This window comes from Drosophila innubila (assembly GCF_004354385.1).
Source record: "Drosophila innubila isolate TH190305 chromosome 3R unlocalized genomic scaffold, UK_Dinn_1.0 2_E_3R, whole genome shotgun sequence".
NCBI classification, from domain to species: Eukaryota; Metazoa; Arthropoda; class Insecta; order Diptera; family Drosophilidae; genus Drosophila; species Drosophila innubila.
The window spans coordinates 15,180,294-15,195,973 of record NW_022995380.1 but is presented as its reverse complement, the minus strand read 5'-3'; the positions used below and the strand labels follow the sequence as shown (position 1 = coordinate 15,195,973).

General features: G+C 36.5%; 1 protein-coding gene across 1 annotated transcript in view; it reads left to right on the top strand.

Annotated features, from left to right (window-relative positions):
• The window catches only part of LOC117792675, a 54,565-nt gene that overhangs the window by 17,522 nt on the left and 21,363 nt on the right, over nt 1-15,680 (top strand). The window contains exons 2-8 of the mRNA XM_034632893.1: nt 2,056-2,179; nt 2,243-2,366; nt 2,471-2,555; nt 3,266-3,376; nt 9,429-9,629; nt 14,186-14,337; nt 14,411-14,555. Coding sequence (XP_034488784.1) covers nt 2,056-2,179; nt 2,243-2,366; nt 2,471-2,555; nt 3,266-3,376; nt 9,429-9,629; nt 14,186-14,337; nt 14,411-14,555 — 942 coding nt within the window. The remainder of the gene's footprint in view (nt 1-2,055; nt 2,180-2,242; nt 2,367-2,470; nt 2,556-3,265; nt 3,377-9,428; nt 9,630-14,185; nt 14,338-14,410; nt 14,556-15,680) is intronic.

Genomic DNA, 15,680 nt, shown 5'->3' with positions numbered 1-15,680 from the left:
GTATTTTTTGTTATTTGCTCGCATTTTCATTGCATTGAGTAAAATATGTAATATTAGTGGCATATATTTCGATACTGTTATCCACATTAATACTTGAGCAAGCATATTTACTGATTCAAAGTCAAACTGTGCTAAACAGTCAGACACCTTGAGAACTTTAAGCCAACCTTGTGTATAACTGTGGATAACATGGCGTATGCTTTATATGTGTATATGTATGACTGCAGCTACACTTAATAAACTGTCTGCTAATTAAATAAATTATTAATTAACCAAATTTAGCTGTCTGCATTTACAGCCTTAAAGTCGTGTTGCAAGTCATGCAATTAAGCAAATGATAAATCTATCATTACTAGTCTGGTGAGGTGTGAGGATGGGGAAAATGTAATTGCTGTGTGCGGTCACTGGGCCACAAGTTGTATGTTGTTATTGTTCATGCCGCTTGCGTGGGTGTGTGTGTGTGCGTGTGAAGTGTGTATGTCCAACTACGTTTAACATGGCGTATACGCAATAATTCAGCTTGGGGTGTCCCTTCATGCATACTTTTGTGCTGCCTGCAACGCTGGATGCCATTTATAATCTGCCCATTATTTGTATTTAAACAAGTCGTCCCCTCTAATGCACATACATATGTTGTGTATATACTTTTTTTTACCCTTGCAGAGGGTATTATAACTTTATCACGAAATGTGTAAACCATTATTTTAACAAACTAGTCGCTGAGTTTTTAAGCTCTGTTAATAAAACTTGGTACTACATAAAATATCGGACAACTATATCACATAGCTGTTACAGAAATTATGAGCCACCAATTAAATATATATATCTGTGAAAGGGAATAAAATCTTCGATATCGAAGCTAATCTCTCTTACTTGTTGTTGTTGTTTTTGTTGTCGCTGGGGCTGATAATTTTGTTGTTTTGTTGTTGTTGTTGTTACTGCCTGGCTGCTTGGTTGGGTAACAACAAATTGAAGGGAAATGATTCCATTTCATGCTAGATTAAACATGTGTCCACATAATTTATCGATTATTTATCATGTGGTCGCCTGTTTGTTTGTGGACAAAGTGACGCAGTGCCTTCCGGGCCCCCAACTGAGTGCTTCCTAACGCCCTCTGTATGATGGGGGTGCTTAGGCCTGTCTTTGGAAGAGGACATTGCGCACACAAGTGCAAAATTAGAAACAAAAGCTCAGCCCAAGGCGCTTTCTGTCAGTTTGCTGGATGCTATTTCCCAACCGTAATTCGCAATTCGCAGTAGTTGATATCGTTGTTGTGTTACTTGTTGTTGTTATTGTTGTTATTCATGCCACTGTTGTGGTTGTTGCCTCTTTAGTTTCATTCGTTTTTCATTTCACGTTATACGAGTACGCATTGCATTTTTAGCGCATACAAAAAATACACACAACGATATATACACACACATAGACACAGACACATATATGTGTATGTATGTATATTGTGAAAAACATGAAAATGGCTGCCATTTTGTAATCCGCATGCGGCTGGGTAATCACCTCATCCAGCTTCCCTCACGTGCGGCGGCTTTGGCCGGGTTTTTGCGGCACATTGGCGCATTATGTGGCCGCCTCTATGGATGTTGTGATTTTGCTACCACATTTTTTATTTGATTTTTTTCCCCGTTTTCCCGTTTTTGTTGTTATTTTTCTGGTCACTCGTTGGTCAGTCGATCGATATTTTAAAGCTTAGCCAAATGATGTGGCTGCATTAAGCGCATAAAACTATTCCAATGACAGGACCACAATTGCCAGATTTGTCTACTTTAGGCGCATTATGAAACCATTGGAGCCTGGCCATTGGACCAATGGACAGCCAACTAGTTGCCACAATATGACAGAGCTTAAATTAAAGCAAATTATAATTGACACCCTTTGGTTAGCTTGGTCAAAATGTGGTCATTTCAGTTATCAGTTATCAGGCACTAATTTTCCACTTTTTAATTATTTCAAAAAATGCAAATATCATATTTAATATGTACATAGTACAAGTATTAGTATATTTACATCTACTTACATATTTTTGTGATGTCCTTGCAGATGGTGAAATCTTGCGCGTGCTTGTCAATAATTCGGCACAAATCAAATGCGATGTGGGCTCCAGTTTGCCCGATGATAAAGTGTTGCTGGTCGTTTGGTACAAGAACAATTTGCCCATTTACAGGTGAGTTGTGTTGCGTAAACATTGTCAATCAGAAACCTGCTTCATGCATTTCCCATCTGACAGCTATGACACACGTGGCGCACACGCAGGAACACCCTCGCATTGGCGGGATGAGGAGGTGCTCGAGGACCGGGCCGTCTTTCGCACGCACAAGGAGCCGGCGGAATTGATAATAAATCCGGTTAAGGTAAGCAACCCAGAATAGGCAAAGCCAAACCCAAAGCTAAAGTGTCAACAAAACAAGAATTTTATAATTGAATATTTTTTTTGTTTCTTGTGTGCCTGCAACAGGAAAAGGATGCGGGCAACTTTCGCTGTCGCGTGGACTTTAAGCTTTCACAGACCAGAAACAGCAACGTCAATCTAGAAGTTGTCGGTGCGTATACCAAATTGATTTATTTATACGAAGAGGCAATACTTAAAAATATATACATATATTTAATACGCCACTGAAGTATAAGTTATAATTATTTTTACATTACAACATCTTAAAGATTTATATTATTTTGTATGCTTAACTTTCAATGGCAATTGTTTAACTTTATTAAAAGCCATGCTTACATACCTAGAAATATTTACAATGATATTGAATACTTTTTTAAAATTCATGTTAGCGAACCTAAAGATCTAGGCGTATGGTATTTTGTAATAAAGATTTCTCAACTATAAATTAATTAAAATGTATAAACTTTTTTGCTTTTGTATTTGAAATTACATGTGGCTTTATTTGGCTTAAAATTGGCATTAATATCAATATTTGCATAAAAAAATAGATTCATTTTTTTTGCCACATAAAAATTAGCTAAAATGATTTTTTGGTTGGCCGCAAAACTCAGCATTTAAAATGCAAATATGTACTGTGTACACAAGCATATACACATAAATATTTATGTGAGTGTATATACGTATGTGCATATGTAGCTTATACTAAGTGCATTCTGTTTGAAGTTTTAAAAGTGCACAAATTAGTTGTGATTTGCGGCTGAGGTTTGCTATGGAATTGTTAAAATATGGCTTTTACTGCGAGAACGAAATTGATTGGCAAATGGATTTCATATAATTAATTGACCCTCTGTTTTCTTATAGTGCCCCCGCAGCAACCCAATATTTACAATGAGCGGCGTTTGCGCATCGATTCCCGTGCGGGTCCCTATGAGGAGGGTGGCAGCCTGGAAGTAACCTGCGTCGTCTTTGGCGGTGAGTAAAGCGATATCGCGTACAGCAATAAACAAATACAACATTTTTTTTGGGTTGATTTTTTTTCAAATACATCCTGCAATTAAAGTTTACAACCATCGTTAAAACATAAATATCGTGCACGAAACTTATCCAAAATTAAAATCGCTCTGAGTAATGGAAAAACCGTGCATGGTGGAGTGTCGGGGGTAAGAGGCTTGTGGCCAACAAACAATGGGTCGTGGCATAAACAACAAATAATAAATAAGTCAAATAACGTTCAATTGTAAGAAGGGACAACGAAAGTCAACGAACAAAAAGCCAATTGAAAGCGAATGGCAAATGGCAAAGAGAACGCCAAAGTCAATTTCTCAAATATACAAGGCACACAAAAGGATTAAAATCATGTGGATGGAGGGAGGGGGCTATCGGGCTGTGAAGGAAATGAAAAGAATGAAAGAAAATGCGGCCTTTGAGCATAGTCAAACAATTGTTAAGCAAATAAGAAAATAAGAGGGGCAAGCTACAGTCAACAGAAACATGGTCGACAAGCTGATAATAGTTACAGCACCATATATACATATATATGTATATGTGAATGGAATGTGCAATATAACACTTAAGTCAATTGTTGATAATGAAAGCCAAAAAAAAAAAAAAAGAAAGAGAGCCAAAACCGACAGTGTGAAAGAAAACTCAGCTATGAGCATTGTGTGTAGCATTCAGAGCCTTCTAATTCAAACTGTGCGCAAACAACAATAGCTTACACTCACTGTAAGTATGTCACACTCACTAAGAACAACAACAACAACAACAAAAACAGCAACTGTAAGAATAACAAGTAGAGCAATCGCGTGCTTTATCGCTGCGGACTGTGAACTACTGTGAACTGGGGAAACTCTAGGGAAAAACGGAAGCGAAACCACTTTGAATGGTTTGACATGTCAACGTTGACATAAAATAAATCACCAGCAAGAAAACTGCACTCGAAACTGTCAACTGGGCAGTTGCCTCTTGTTGTTGGTTGGCCGGGCTAACGGGTTGACTTGCCCATTTTGCTTTCGCCTTCGTAGCAAAAACAACCACAAACTGAAAAAATTGGGCACTCAAATTGTTGTGTGTGCCAATTAAACGGGGCCAAGAAAATGTTTCTAAATGTTCAACCATATAAAACTCCACACACAGCCAACAAACAGTTGTTGACAACATGAAAGGCAAATGTGACCACATATAGGGATAGGAATATTCACTACTTAAAGTTGACTTTACATTTCCAGCAAGTAGTTGGGTCAAGACTGTTGACAGCTGTTAGCTTAAGCGATTAGAATCATGATGAACATTTTATCGTTAAGTAAAATATAATTATCAGATAATAGAAATATCTTTGGCTGTCATGTAGTATACTCTTATTGTTTTTACATTTATTAATTTTCTTAAAAATTCTAGATAATTAGCCATTTTTATATTCTTCTGAAAAATAATATATTGACTCAGAGCAAAATGAATTTTAAGCTTGATACTTGACATTTTGTTTACAGTTGTTTTATTTATGAGGTCTCGCTGTTTTTGCAATTACTTTATTGAAATGTGTGATCTCATTGGTTTAGTTCATGAAATAAGGTGTCAATTGGTAAATGTATGCTATTAAGTGGCATGTATAAACCGGAATTAAATTACAATCAAATGTTGGCAATATGCTGAGCAGACCAGGTCAGGAAAGACAGAAACCGGAAGAGGCAAAGTGGAACGAAACGATTAAACTTAAGACCGAAAGTCAACATGCAATGTCCATTATAAAAATTGAGAAGTTCAGAGGCAAAGTTGATACTTTAAGAAGTGCAATCAACAGAAGTAAGTCAAAATTTGAGTAGATGATGGATATGGCAATGACTGCGCCTACTCCAACTCCAAGTACTTATTCTGGTTACCCGGAGCTTAAGGGCGTGCAAAATCGACAAAGGAGCACTAAATTTTATTGCAGTTGGCCAGTCAAGGCAGTGATGGGTGCTGCAAAAGCGGAAGAGCATGGCAACAGTTGCAAATGAGCGCGACACGCCAACATCGAATGTTTGAATGTAGAAATAAAGTAATAAAGCCGCACACTGTCTGTGAGGGTTGTAAAATTTACCTCCCCCTCAAGCAAACCATAAGGCATCAAAAAGAATAATATCGCTCAGTGCTCAGAGCTCAGCATTGTTGCTAGATGGTAAAGTGGTAACACAGTTATACCTGGCCAACAGGACTGACTTGGCTGGCTACTAATGCATAATATTTCGCGTTGCCTACTTTTTGGCACGTCATGAATTTTACACGTGGCGGCTTTTGCCTAAAACATTGCCACATAGTACATATTCTAAAACCCACAATACAATAAAAACAAAATTGCAAGAAATGTGGGCTGTTAGTGTATGAGTGTGTGGCGAACGGAAGTGCAGGCGTTTTCCGCTTTTGCCTAAGTGCGCGGCTGACATAGTAAAAATATATATATATATTTTTTTTTTTTATTACGACACACCCACTCCACCCCTTCTTGTCATGACCAGGTTGTTGGCTACAAAATTGTGTGCATATTTGTAAAAAAAATTTCTTTTCCACATTTTGAGCACGGAAATGTAACAATATGGGGACCAGGCAAGAAATTGTTTACCACAAAGCAAAGCAAAACTAAAAAGAAAACTTGGCTAAAGAAAAATGCATGCCACAAATTTCGCAGCTGTTTTTATTGTGTTTACTTTTGTTGTTGTTCTTGTTGTTCTTGTTGTTGACTTGCATAACTTTCCACTCATTTTTCACTTATAACGATGGCCTTTAAGTGCAGTGTCTATATATATAGACAAATTTGAGGCATTTGCATTGGAGTCCACACGAAACTATAGAGAAGCTATAGCGGCATATAAATATGTATAAAAATCTGAGTTGGCCAGATTTATCTTGAATGTCAAAGATCGCTCAGAAAAAGCTTATCTATGATGCGATAAGGTAATGAGATATTTAAGAGATATCTTGTTTCTCAATAGTCAGCAATCCTTTTAAATTAAAGATTGTAATTGAATTTACAGTTGCTATCATATTTCATGCCCACAAAGTTATCTCCACTCTTGAAACTTTTGGATGCCTTGCAGATGTCTTTAATTGTTATAACAAAATGCGGCATAGCGCAGAGAGCAGAGAGAATAAAATGAACAAGTCCTATTCTCCCTTGTCTAGCCAAATGACAATTTGGTAATTCAACAAGAGATTGAAAGCAAGTTGGTTCCTGTTTTTGTTTTTCATTGTCTCGTAATTTCTTAAAGCAAAGGAGAAGCAAGCAGAAGTAGTCTTTAAATTTATTTTACAACTTCCTCAATGGTCGTTTGGCTGGTTACAAAAAGCCAAATGCCAAACATCAGACACATATACTGAAGAGGAAAAGAGACAGATAAAAGAGAAAGGGAGACAACTGTAAGTGTAGAAAGACAAGAGCATAAAAAATATTTATGTGGCAGTGCATTTTTGTAACTATCAGCAGCAGTAGCAGCAGTCGAGGCAGCAGTTGCCGTTGTTCTTGCTTTATCTTATACATACATATATATGTATAAGTAGTGTTTTTTGTTTTCCTGCACTTTGTGCTTTCTGTTTGTCCCCGTAGATGTATGTATCACCCACACACCCACACACACACAGGCAAAGACACACACTAACACACAGTTGCAGTTACACTTGCAGCAGATGAAAAGATATGCAAAACTAAACAAGCAAATATTTCAGCATTGCATAACTAAGGCAAGTCCACACACATATTTATACATTCTGGGTATGTGTGTGCAAGGGACACAATAAGAAACAAGCAGAATTCAGCCAGCAGAAGTGTGTAAAAGTGCATAAGTGAGTGCAAAGTGGGGCATGCGCTCAAAAGTATGCAACGGCGGCTTTAAGTTTGCGTTTGCCCAAAGTCAGTCCAAATGTAACTCAGCTGAAAGAAACTAGCACGCATTTGAATGTCGCTCATTAGGGCTGCAAGAAAGGGCGGTCATGAGAGGGCGTGTCAAAGCAAAGCTAAAATGTTGCTGCTGGCACAAAGACCCGTTTTAGTCGACTACAACAATAAATGACAATATGCTCGACTACAATATATTTAAAACTTGCATTTCATATTTTTCTTAAATTCGAAAATTAAACTCTGCTGATATTTTTGCTTGGTATATAAAGGTTAGGGTATATAATCGTTGACCTACGAGCTCTTTCACTATGTGTGCACCCACTACAATGCAAGTTACCTGCACATATCGCTCATCAAGAGTGTGAATGTGGGTGTACAAATGTGTGCCAGTATTTGTATGTTGGCACCTTGTGTTGACATTAGAAAAGCTGAGGACAGCTGGCAGAGCTTTAAAGTGAAAGCAAAAGTTGAGCTGAACGATAAACATGGCAAATGGTCGCCATAAAAGACAATGGCAAACGGGTTGAGGCAGGCGATGGTGCGGTGGTGCGGTGCGTGGTGTATTGTGAGTGGTTTCGGTGATGCGGTGGGTAGGTGGTTGAATGTTCGCGTACCAGTTGAGTTCTGGAAACTTGCAACTAACGTCTGGACGTTAATTAAATTTCTCGAAATGGCTGCGTCGTGGAGGCCAACCGCGTTGAGTGTGGTTGTACAAACGCAAATTAACTAAATTTATGTGCAAATTGCACGCACATTGCCCCAGCAGCGTGGCACGTGGCCAACTTGCAACAATCACTTCAATTGCTTTAAATTGTGCGCGGCATTTGGACTAAAAAATTGCATTGCCAAATCAAATTTGGGCTGTTCTCAATTTTAGTATGTTCTACCATTCCCTCGCTATCTTGCTTACTTTTCTCTATTTTTCTTGCTCAGTTTTTCTGGCTGTCAGGCTAATAAATCACAGGCGACCATTAAGCCGCATGCTACACATGCGCTAATCTACTCACACACATACACACAAAACGGCATGCATAAAAATGTTGCGACCCCAAAACACATACACCCATGTAAGATATGGAGGGAGAGAGAGAGAGAGAGAGAGAGAGAGAGAGGAAGAGCGAGAGTTTCTGTTCGTTTGAGTGTGTGAAATATTTTCATAAACAACATAAAACTCAACCAAATGGCAGTTATTAATCAAAGTAATGTGCGTTTACTATATTCGTATGTATGCATGTTTCTATGTATGCGTATGCATGTGTGAGTGTCGCATTTTTCATAGGTATCAAGTGCAGTTGCCGTCTGTTAGTTTTGCTGAATATCCAGGTGGATTTAATGGCACTTCGCAATAACATAGAACACTCAGAACAGAATTCAGCTCATAATATTTATTTCCCTGCTAAAAGCAAAAGAAATCTATTTAAATAAATAACAAATAATCATATCGAAATGCTTCCAGGTAAATATATCGCAGAGAAATCTACCCATATAGAATAATACAGTAAAATAATTACATATCTCTAGTCCAAACACAGTCTAGACTTATTCCTTAATTCATAAAAGTGATAGCACTGCTAATTATAGAGCTATTACAACACAAGTGCTCGTAGTGGTTTCCTTAACTCTGCTTTTTTTTCCTTTTTCGTGCAGTGTATGTATATCTGGTCGTGGACTTGGCATAGCCTACCAGTAGCTATTAAATTAATGTGCGCTCATATACGTACACAAAAGCTAATTTCAGTGCTTGATTAAGTTGAAGTCGTTAAGAGCGGCCAAGTGCCACACGCTGCGTATGAGTAATGTGTGCTGATTTAAGTGCCACGCCAACGACAATAGCAACAACAAAGACTAATAAACAAGCGTAACATAAGTGAGACTCTAATAGAGACTCTATCCAGCTCCACAGTTGTTAACAATATATTCTTCTAATCACTCAAAAATAAGTTAATAAAATTATAGTAACATTAGAACACTTTTACTCTGTATTACAATTTGTTTTTATTGTCGGTGTCAATCGACATATTTAGACAATTGTCGTACACAATGTGCAATCAATACACCACATCAATTTACACACATTTATTAAATTCAATCGAAAACTACAGCAATATTAAATCCATTTAAACGTGAATTTCTTTGTTATTCCCCCCTGTACAGGCTCACCGCCACCAACTGTCACCTGGCTGATGAATGGACAACTTCAGAACAGCGTTGTCGATTATACATACGACGGCACCATCAACAGCAAATTGGTGGTGCGCAACCTGTCACGCATCCACCAGCATGCGGTCTACACTTGCCAGGCCAGCAATTTCCACAAGAAATATGTGGCCACCAATATAACGATTGAGCTTTATCGTGAGTATACAATGCCAAACCGTTTCATGAGCTAAAACCTGAACTAAGAAAACTGTCTGCAAATTTTTAAATAAGTTTTTCATTCAACCTATCGATTGCCTTTGGTGTTGTTGATCGTCTTGCTATTATTTTGAACAATGTATATAGAAATTTAAAAACTTTTAAATTGAGCTTTAATTTGCATTTGCAGTCGCATCAACAACAACAATCTTTCTACGATATACAATGCTAAAAACAGTTTGGAAAACAGTTTATTTATTTATTTATTTGTTTTTGCTTTTGTTTATTTCTCTGTCGTCGTTACAACTGACCCCTCTTCCAACTTGGTTTTAAGCGTTGCGATAAAACTTTTAGCAAATAACTGCACTGATAAAACTCATCTACAGCGGCAACCACAACAACAACAATGAGCCAAAAAAAATTTAAAAACGGCAAAAAAAAATGTTTATGTATTTACGTAATAGATAATAAAATGGCTTATGCAAATATTACAAAATGCAGCAAATAAAATTAAATAAAACAATGCAAGAAAGAATTGCTTATGTAAGCCGAAAAAGCAATAACATTACAGTTGTTTTGTTTTAGTTAAGGTCGAACGAATGCAAGCTGATATTTGAATTGAAAAAAGCCTTGGCGAATTAATAAAGCTCTGTGAAAGTGTATTAATAATTACAATAGCAGATGGACTTTTAAATTTCGCATTGTTCAATATCGTGCTGTCGTCCGTGTCCACAACCATGTGTTGGCTGGCTACAGCTGGCGTTCAGTCGATGAGCCTTTTGAACATATTTTGGGAGTACGACAGCAAAACATTCGTATTCGTCGCCGTATTTAAGGATGAATGCATTTGCATTCAAGTGAATTTCCAAACGGATTTATTATTTTGTGAACAGTTTTTTTAATTGCCCTCTCCCGCGACACTGCACTGCAGTTCATTGCGAATTGTAAAATTGAATTGAATTGCTGCCAATATGTGTCTGTTGGACTGTGTCTGTGTCTGTGTGTGCGTGTGACTGTGTGTATTGATGTGTTAGAGTGCAATCGGTTCAAGAGCTGATCCTGTAAGCCTTATTAGTATTTACTCACTTTGATCTTGTGCTGTCGAGCACTTTGTTAAATTCAGCTGCTGGTGTGACATTTGCTTTAGCGCCATAGACAAACAATTTTATTTTTCTATATATTTAACAACTTTTGCGCTTACGGGATCTAGTTTTTTAACATTTTCATCGATGCTATTGAATTCGCATTGTTCATATAAAATTATAAGCCAAGTTTGCTCGAATAGGAGATACTAAAGATAAATAATCAGGCACCATAACAGTTATAAGGAATAGTAAAAAAAAAATATTGTAAAGTTGTTGTAATTATATCGCTTGTAATTCTGATAAGTTCTCGCCTTTGTTTTGCTTGAAATTCTTTCAAGTTTCATGGGAAACATTCTTAAATCATTAAGTTGGGTAACCGCCAACAAATGGTGTTTCTATAGTCACTAGATGGCATTTTCGAATGGTCTTCTATTAATAATAATTTCATGCAAAGTGCCGCCATTTTACGAAATAAATAAGAAAACTTTTCCTAAGAGCAATTCCCAAACTCTGGCTGAGGTCCTGTTGCAGAGCCTGGCTGTCTGCCGCTTGTTGGCATCCATTGCCAAATATTATGCCCAAGGCATTGCGCTAACAGCCAAAGATTGGTCATAGAATTTTATGGCACTTTGGCGCGTCTCTCAATGCCCCCAAAAAGAAAAGCAATTGCTGTCAATTCTTACATTGGCCCCGACCTAATAAAAGTAAAAATTGTTTGCGACAACAGATGGTGATGCGCATATTTGATATTATTGCCCCACACATGTGTGTTATTGTACGTGTCACAAGTAAAGGAATGTCGCACTTAGCCAACATAAAATTTAACACATCAATAATGAAGGCGCTGAAATTATTGGGTAAACGCGTCTCAAAGTGTGAGGCATGCAACATCAGAATGTCGTTGACTTCTCGAACTGTGTTAATTAATATGGCAGACAAATACCCATATAACACAGGCGCATACCATTTCCAGCGATTCCTATGTCATATTTATATGCTGAGGCATGCCCCCACTTGACCTTGGCACGAGCAGTTCACAAGAGAGTGTGAGTGTAGTGAGAGGGAAGGAGACTTCTGACCGTTGTTGCGTGGTGCCCAACATAGCTTATTTTGGCTGGGTTGTGCGTGTCGTGTGGCAAGCAAAAAGTTTTGAATAATAAGTATAACCTTAATTAGGTAATTTTATGGCCACTAACAATTAGATTTCTAATGTCACGATTCTCACACGATGATCAAGGGTAGCCTCATTATCGCATAATTTAAGTAGTTTCGCTTAATTTGTTATTTGTTAACTGAAATCATTAATTCGATTCACTGTCATTTGCAATAGGCAATTAAAAATTTCGGATTATATAATCTAATTTTATTTAGATTATTTGCAAAGATTTCTTGTTTTATTTTTGTAGCATTTTATTGAACACGTCTTATTTTTAAATATTAAATAATTGAAATAGTTCGTTTGAATAAATAATTGTGCACAGGCATTGTGTATTTTTTAAAATTTTTTTTTGTGAGTTTAATTAAACATTTAAATGGTTTTTCAATGCAAATGGGCATAATTAATTTAATTACAATCAAGTTTAACTGAAAAATTGTGAATTAAAGCCCACATATAAAAAACAATAAAAAGAATAAAGAAAAGTCTCATACATCATACATACACAAGTGCGGTTTAAATAAATAAAATGTTGTAGGTTTTTATTATACACTTATTTTTTTTTTCAATTTTTTACATCGTTTTTTTGTATTGTATTTTGTCTTAACAGAAATGTCATGCGTTTAAATTAATGCACAAAATGCGCGGCGAGCCGCAGTAAATGAAACAACAACGTAGACAATGGTATATAAAACTATGGCAAATACTGAATACCCTTTCAAGCCTATTTAATAATAGGCTATTAGGCATAAGCGGCATTCAGGTCGAAATATGAATTGAATTGGAATTCATTTTTATACAAGCCAATGGAAGAGCATAGAATAGAATGATATTTATTTAAATTACGAACTTCAATTTGAAATTTGCTATTTATATTTTAAATGGCATTTACTATAATATTGAGCGGGATCAACAAGAACCACAATAGTATGGGTAAAACAACAAAAGGAAAAATAAATGAATTTGTTTTTAGGTAATATTATGGCAACAATGTGTAAACGCGATAATGAACCTGGCCGCATTACGTGACCGTGTTTATATTTGTTTTATAAATGATTTTGGCAAAAAATTCACATATGTATATTTAAGTGTGTGTATATAGTATGTGTGGATGCTTTTTAATTTGGCATGTAAACAATTTAGAGCAGCAATAAATATTAACAAGATTTTAAATCATGCAGAAAATCAAAAACTTTTACATATACTCGTATTGTAAGTTCTACAAATCTATATTCAATTGCAATTTCATTGATTTGTTTGCGAAAATAAACGAGTTTGATAAACAATTAGTTATTTATTATTTTTTGTTTTAGAGTTTTTTTTTAGTTTTAGTAATTACCTGTCTTGTGAAGCTTTAAGTCCGCAGTTATTTTGTGCTTTAATTGATTTTCTGATTCAGTTGCCATCAATACACTTTGGCATTTACAATTGTGCTAACACCTTACAAAGTTCCCACCATTATTTAAAGCCACCGAGGTAAGGTGCTTTTTTATTCCGTTGTCATTGAAAAATTATTATATTGATTTTTCACAACCCTTCGATAGGGATTACCCTTCAGCCACTTGTTTAATGCTTATAACAAACTAAGGTAGTCCGACCTCAATTTCTTTAAATTACTTAGTAGTTTTCTGAAAGAGCATATGATAAATCGCAGATCATTCGATTACTTAATAGATGGAGTCTACGCTCTTGCACTTAATAATCTAATCTGATTGTGATTTTAGAAGATCGGGTGGAGATTATAAAAAAGAAGGTTATATTTTATTTACTTAAATAAATTGATTGGACTTCAGGAAATCAGTAAGAAGGTTTAATTTGCGGTTGTTGATATTAATATTATTAATAACAGGATAAGACATGTTTAATAAACATAAACATTGTTTATATCTGGACTTACTTTCGCTTAGCTAATGATGTGTAAAATTTTCATAATCAGTTTATATTAAAACTAAATCCAAATCTTTTTATCAATATACTTATTAGCTTTCTTGCATCACAGTGGAGAGTTTTACATATTGCAATTGTTATTACACACATGTTAATTTTATTGCAATTGTTATGGTTGGTGTTGTACATGTGTACATGTGGTCAACGAGCCTTGCAATCGTAATTCGTTGCAATTTAATTTAATTGCATTGCCTGTCCATTTTTATTGCGTTTTCGATTTTCACACACAATTTGAATAAATAAACAAAATGCTGCGCTAACGGTAGAATGAAAACAAATTAAAATACAAAAGCAAAAGAAATGTAAACTGCATTTAAGCACATAAATTAACTATAAATATTAATGCACAAATACATATGCATTTACAGTGCGACCGCTTCTGGTGGAAATCAGCTTCAACAATCAGCCAATGTCGGCAGACCGTAAATACGAGATTGAATGCCAGGCAATTGGATCAAGGCCCCCAGCTAAGATTACCTGGTGGATGGGCAACCTAGAGATGCACGGCCATAGCCAAAAGGTGAGTACTCGTAACACAAAAAAAGGATATCAAAAACGACAGAAAACATGGAACGAACCCTTACCCCTTGCAGGTGTCTGAGGATGGCAATGTCAGCACATCGGTGCTATCGATTACTCCGACACGGGAAGATCACGGAAAGGCTCTCTCCTGCCGTGCCACAAATGAGCTGGTTCGCAATGGCATACGAGAGACAGCTATGAAGCTGAATGTGTTCTGTAAGTAAATTCGTATATAAATTATTGATAATTCTCACAGAAAACATTACAAAACAGCATTCAGAGATCCGCAATGAATTTCTGCTGAAATCGATTTGATTTCATTCCCGTATTTCATTTAAAACTCTTTCAATATTGATATAATCGAATATATGCATCACTATTCCATTTGTTTATTGCAGTCAAATATATACTTTTTCGACAGCGAAAGAGAGCGAGAGTGAACCTTTGACCTGCTTTCATTTCAGATATTATTCAATTCAAATAAATGGGATAACCTGGCCCCAGCTGAGCATAAAGTCAATAAAGCTTATGCATTCCCCCTGTCAAATAATTACACGCATGTTGAACACGCGCTTTGTTTTATGGCTGTCAGTGGCACATAAACTAGCTCGGGGAGAGGCGGAGCAGGAGGAAAACAATCCATGGGAATGGCACAAACAGTGCCAAGCGCTTATCACCCGTGTCCCTGAAATCGATACTAATTTGCATATAAATTTCGTAGACATGCAGAGTATTCCAATTCATATATATATATTTTTGGCGAATCGCGAGCTTCATCGCGTATGCCAAGCGTTTGTTCTATGAGCAAAGTCAAGTATTTGAACTGCAAGTTTCTTAATAAAATATGGTTGACAAAATATTAAACAGCAAATTGTGCCTCCAGAAAGCAAATCTGAAAATTTGACCCTAGATATGCACACATTAACACACATGTGTAGTTTCCTTATGTTTCAATAGTCTCAAGAAATTTCCCATCATTGTCGTTGTCACTGTCGTTGGGCAAACAGTTGCCACGTCTATTATCTAAGAGTTTTTGGCGCATCGTTTCCCCGCTTCCGTTGTCTGAGAAACTTTTACTCCTTTCAACGTGGGAGCAAAATGGTAGGAAAGTGGATGCTGTCTGCTGTCTGACAAGGGCGAGGACATTTTGAAGCAGACTCTCAATTTAACGCGCGTCGCTTGCTGATATAAAAAATTAGATAACAATTTCAATTTCCATGCTCATTTACATGTTTATAGCGTGCTTAAAATATTTTGGCTTCCCCTTCGCTGGTTCCGTCTCTGTGATTTCATCTGGAGCATGCAAAATTTTGTGTCTTCTTTAAGGACTTTCATTGTTCG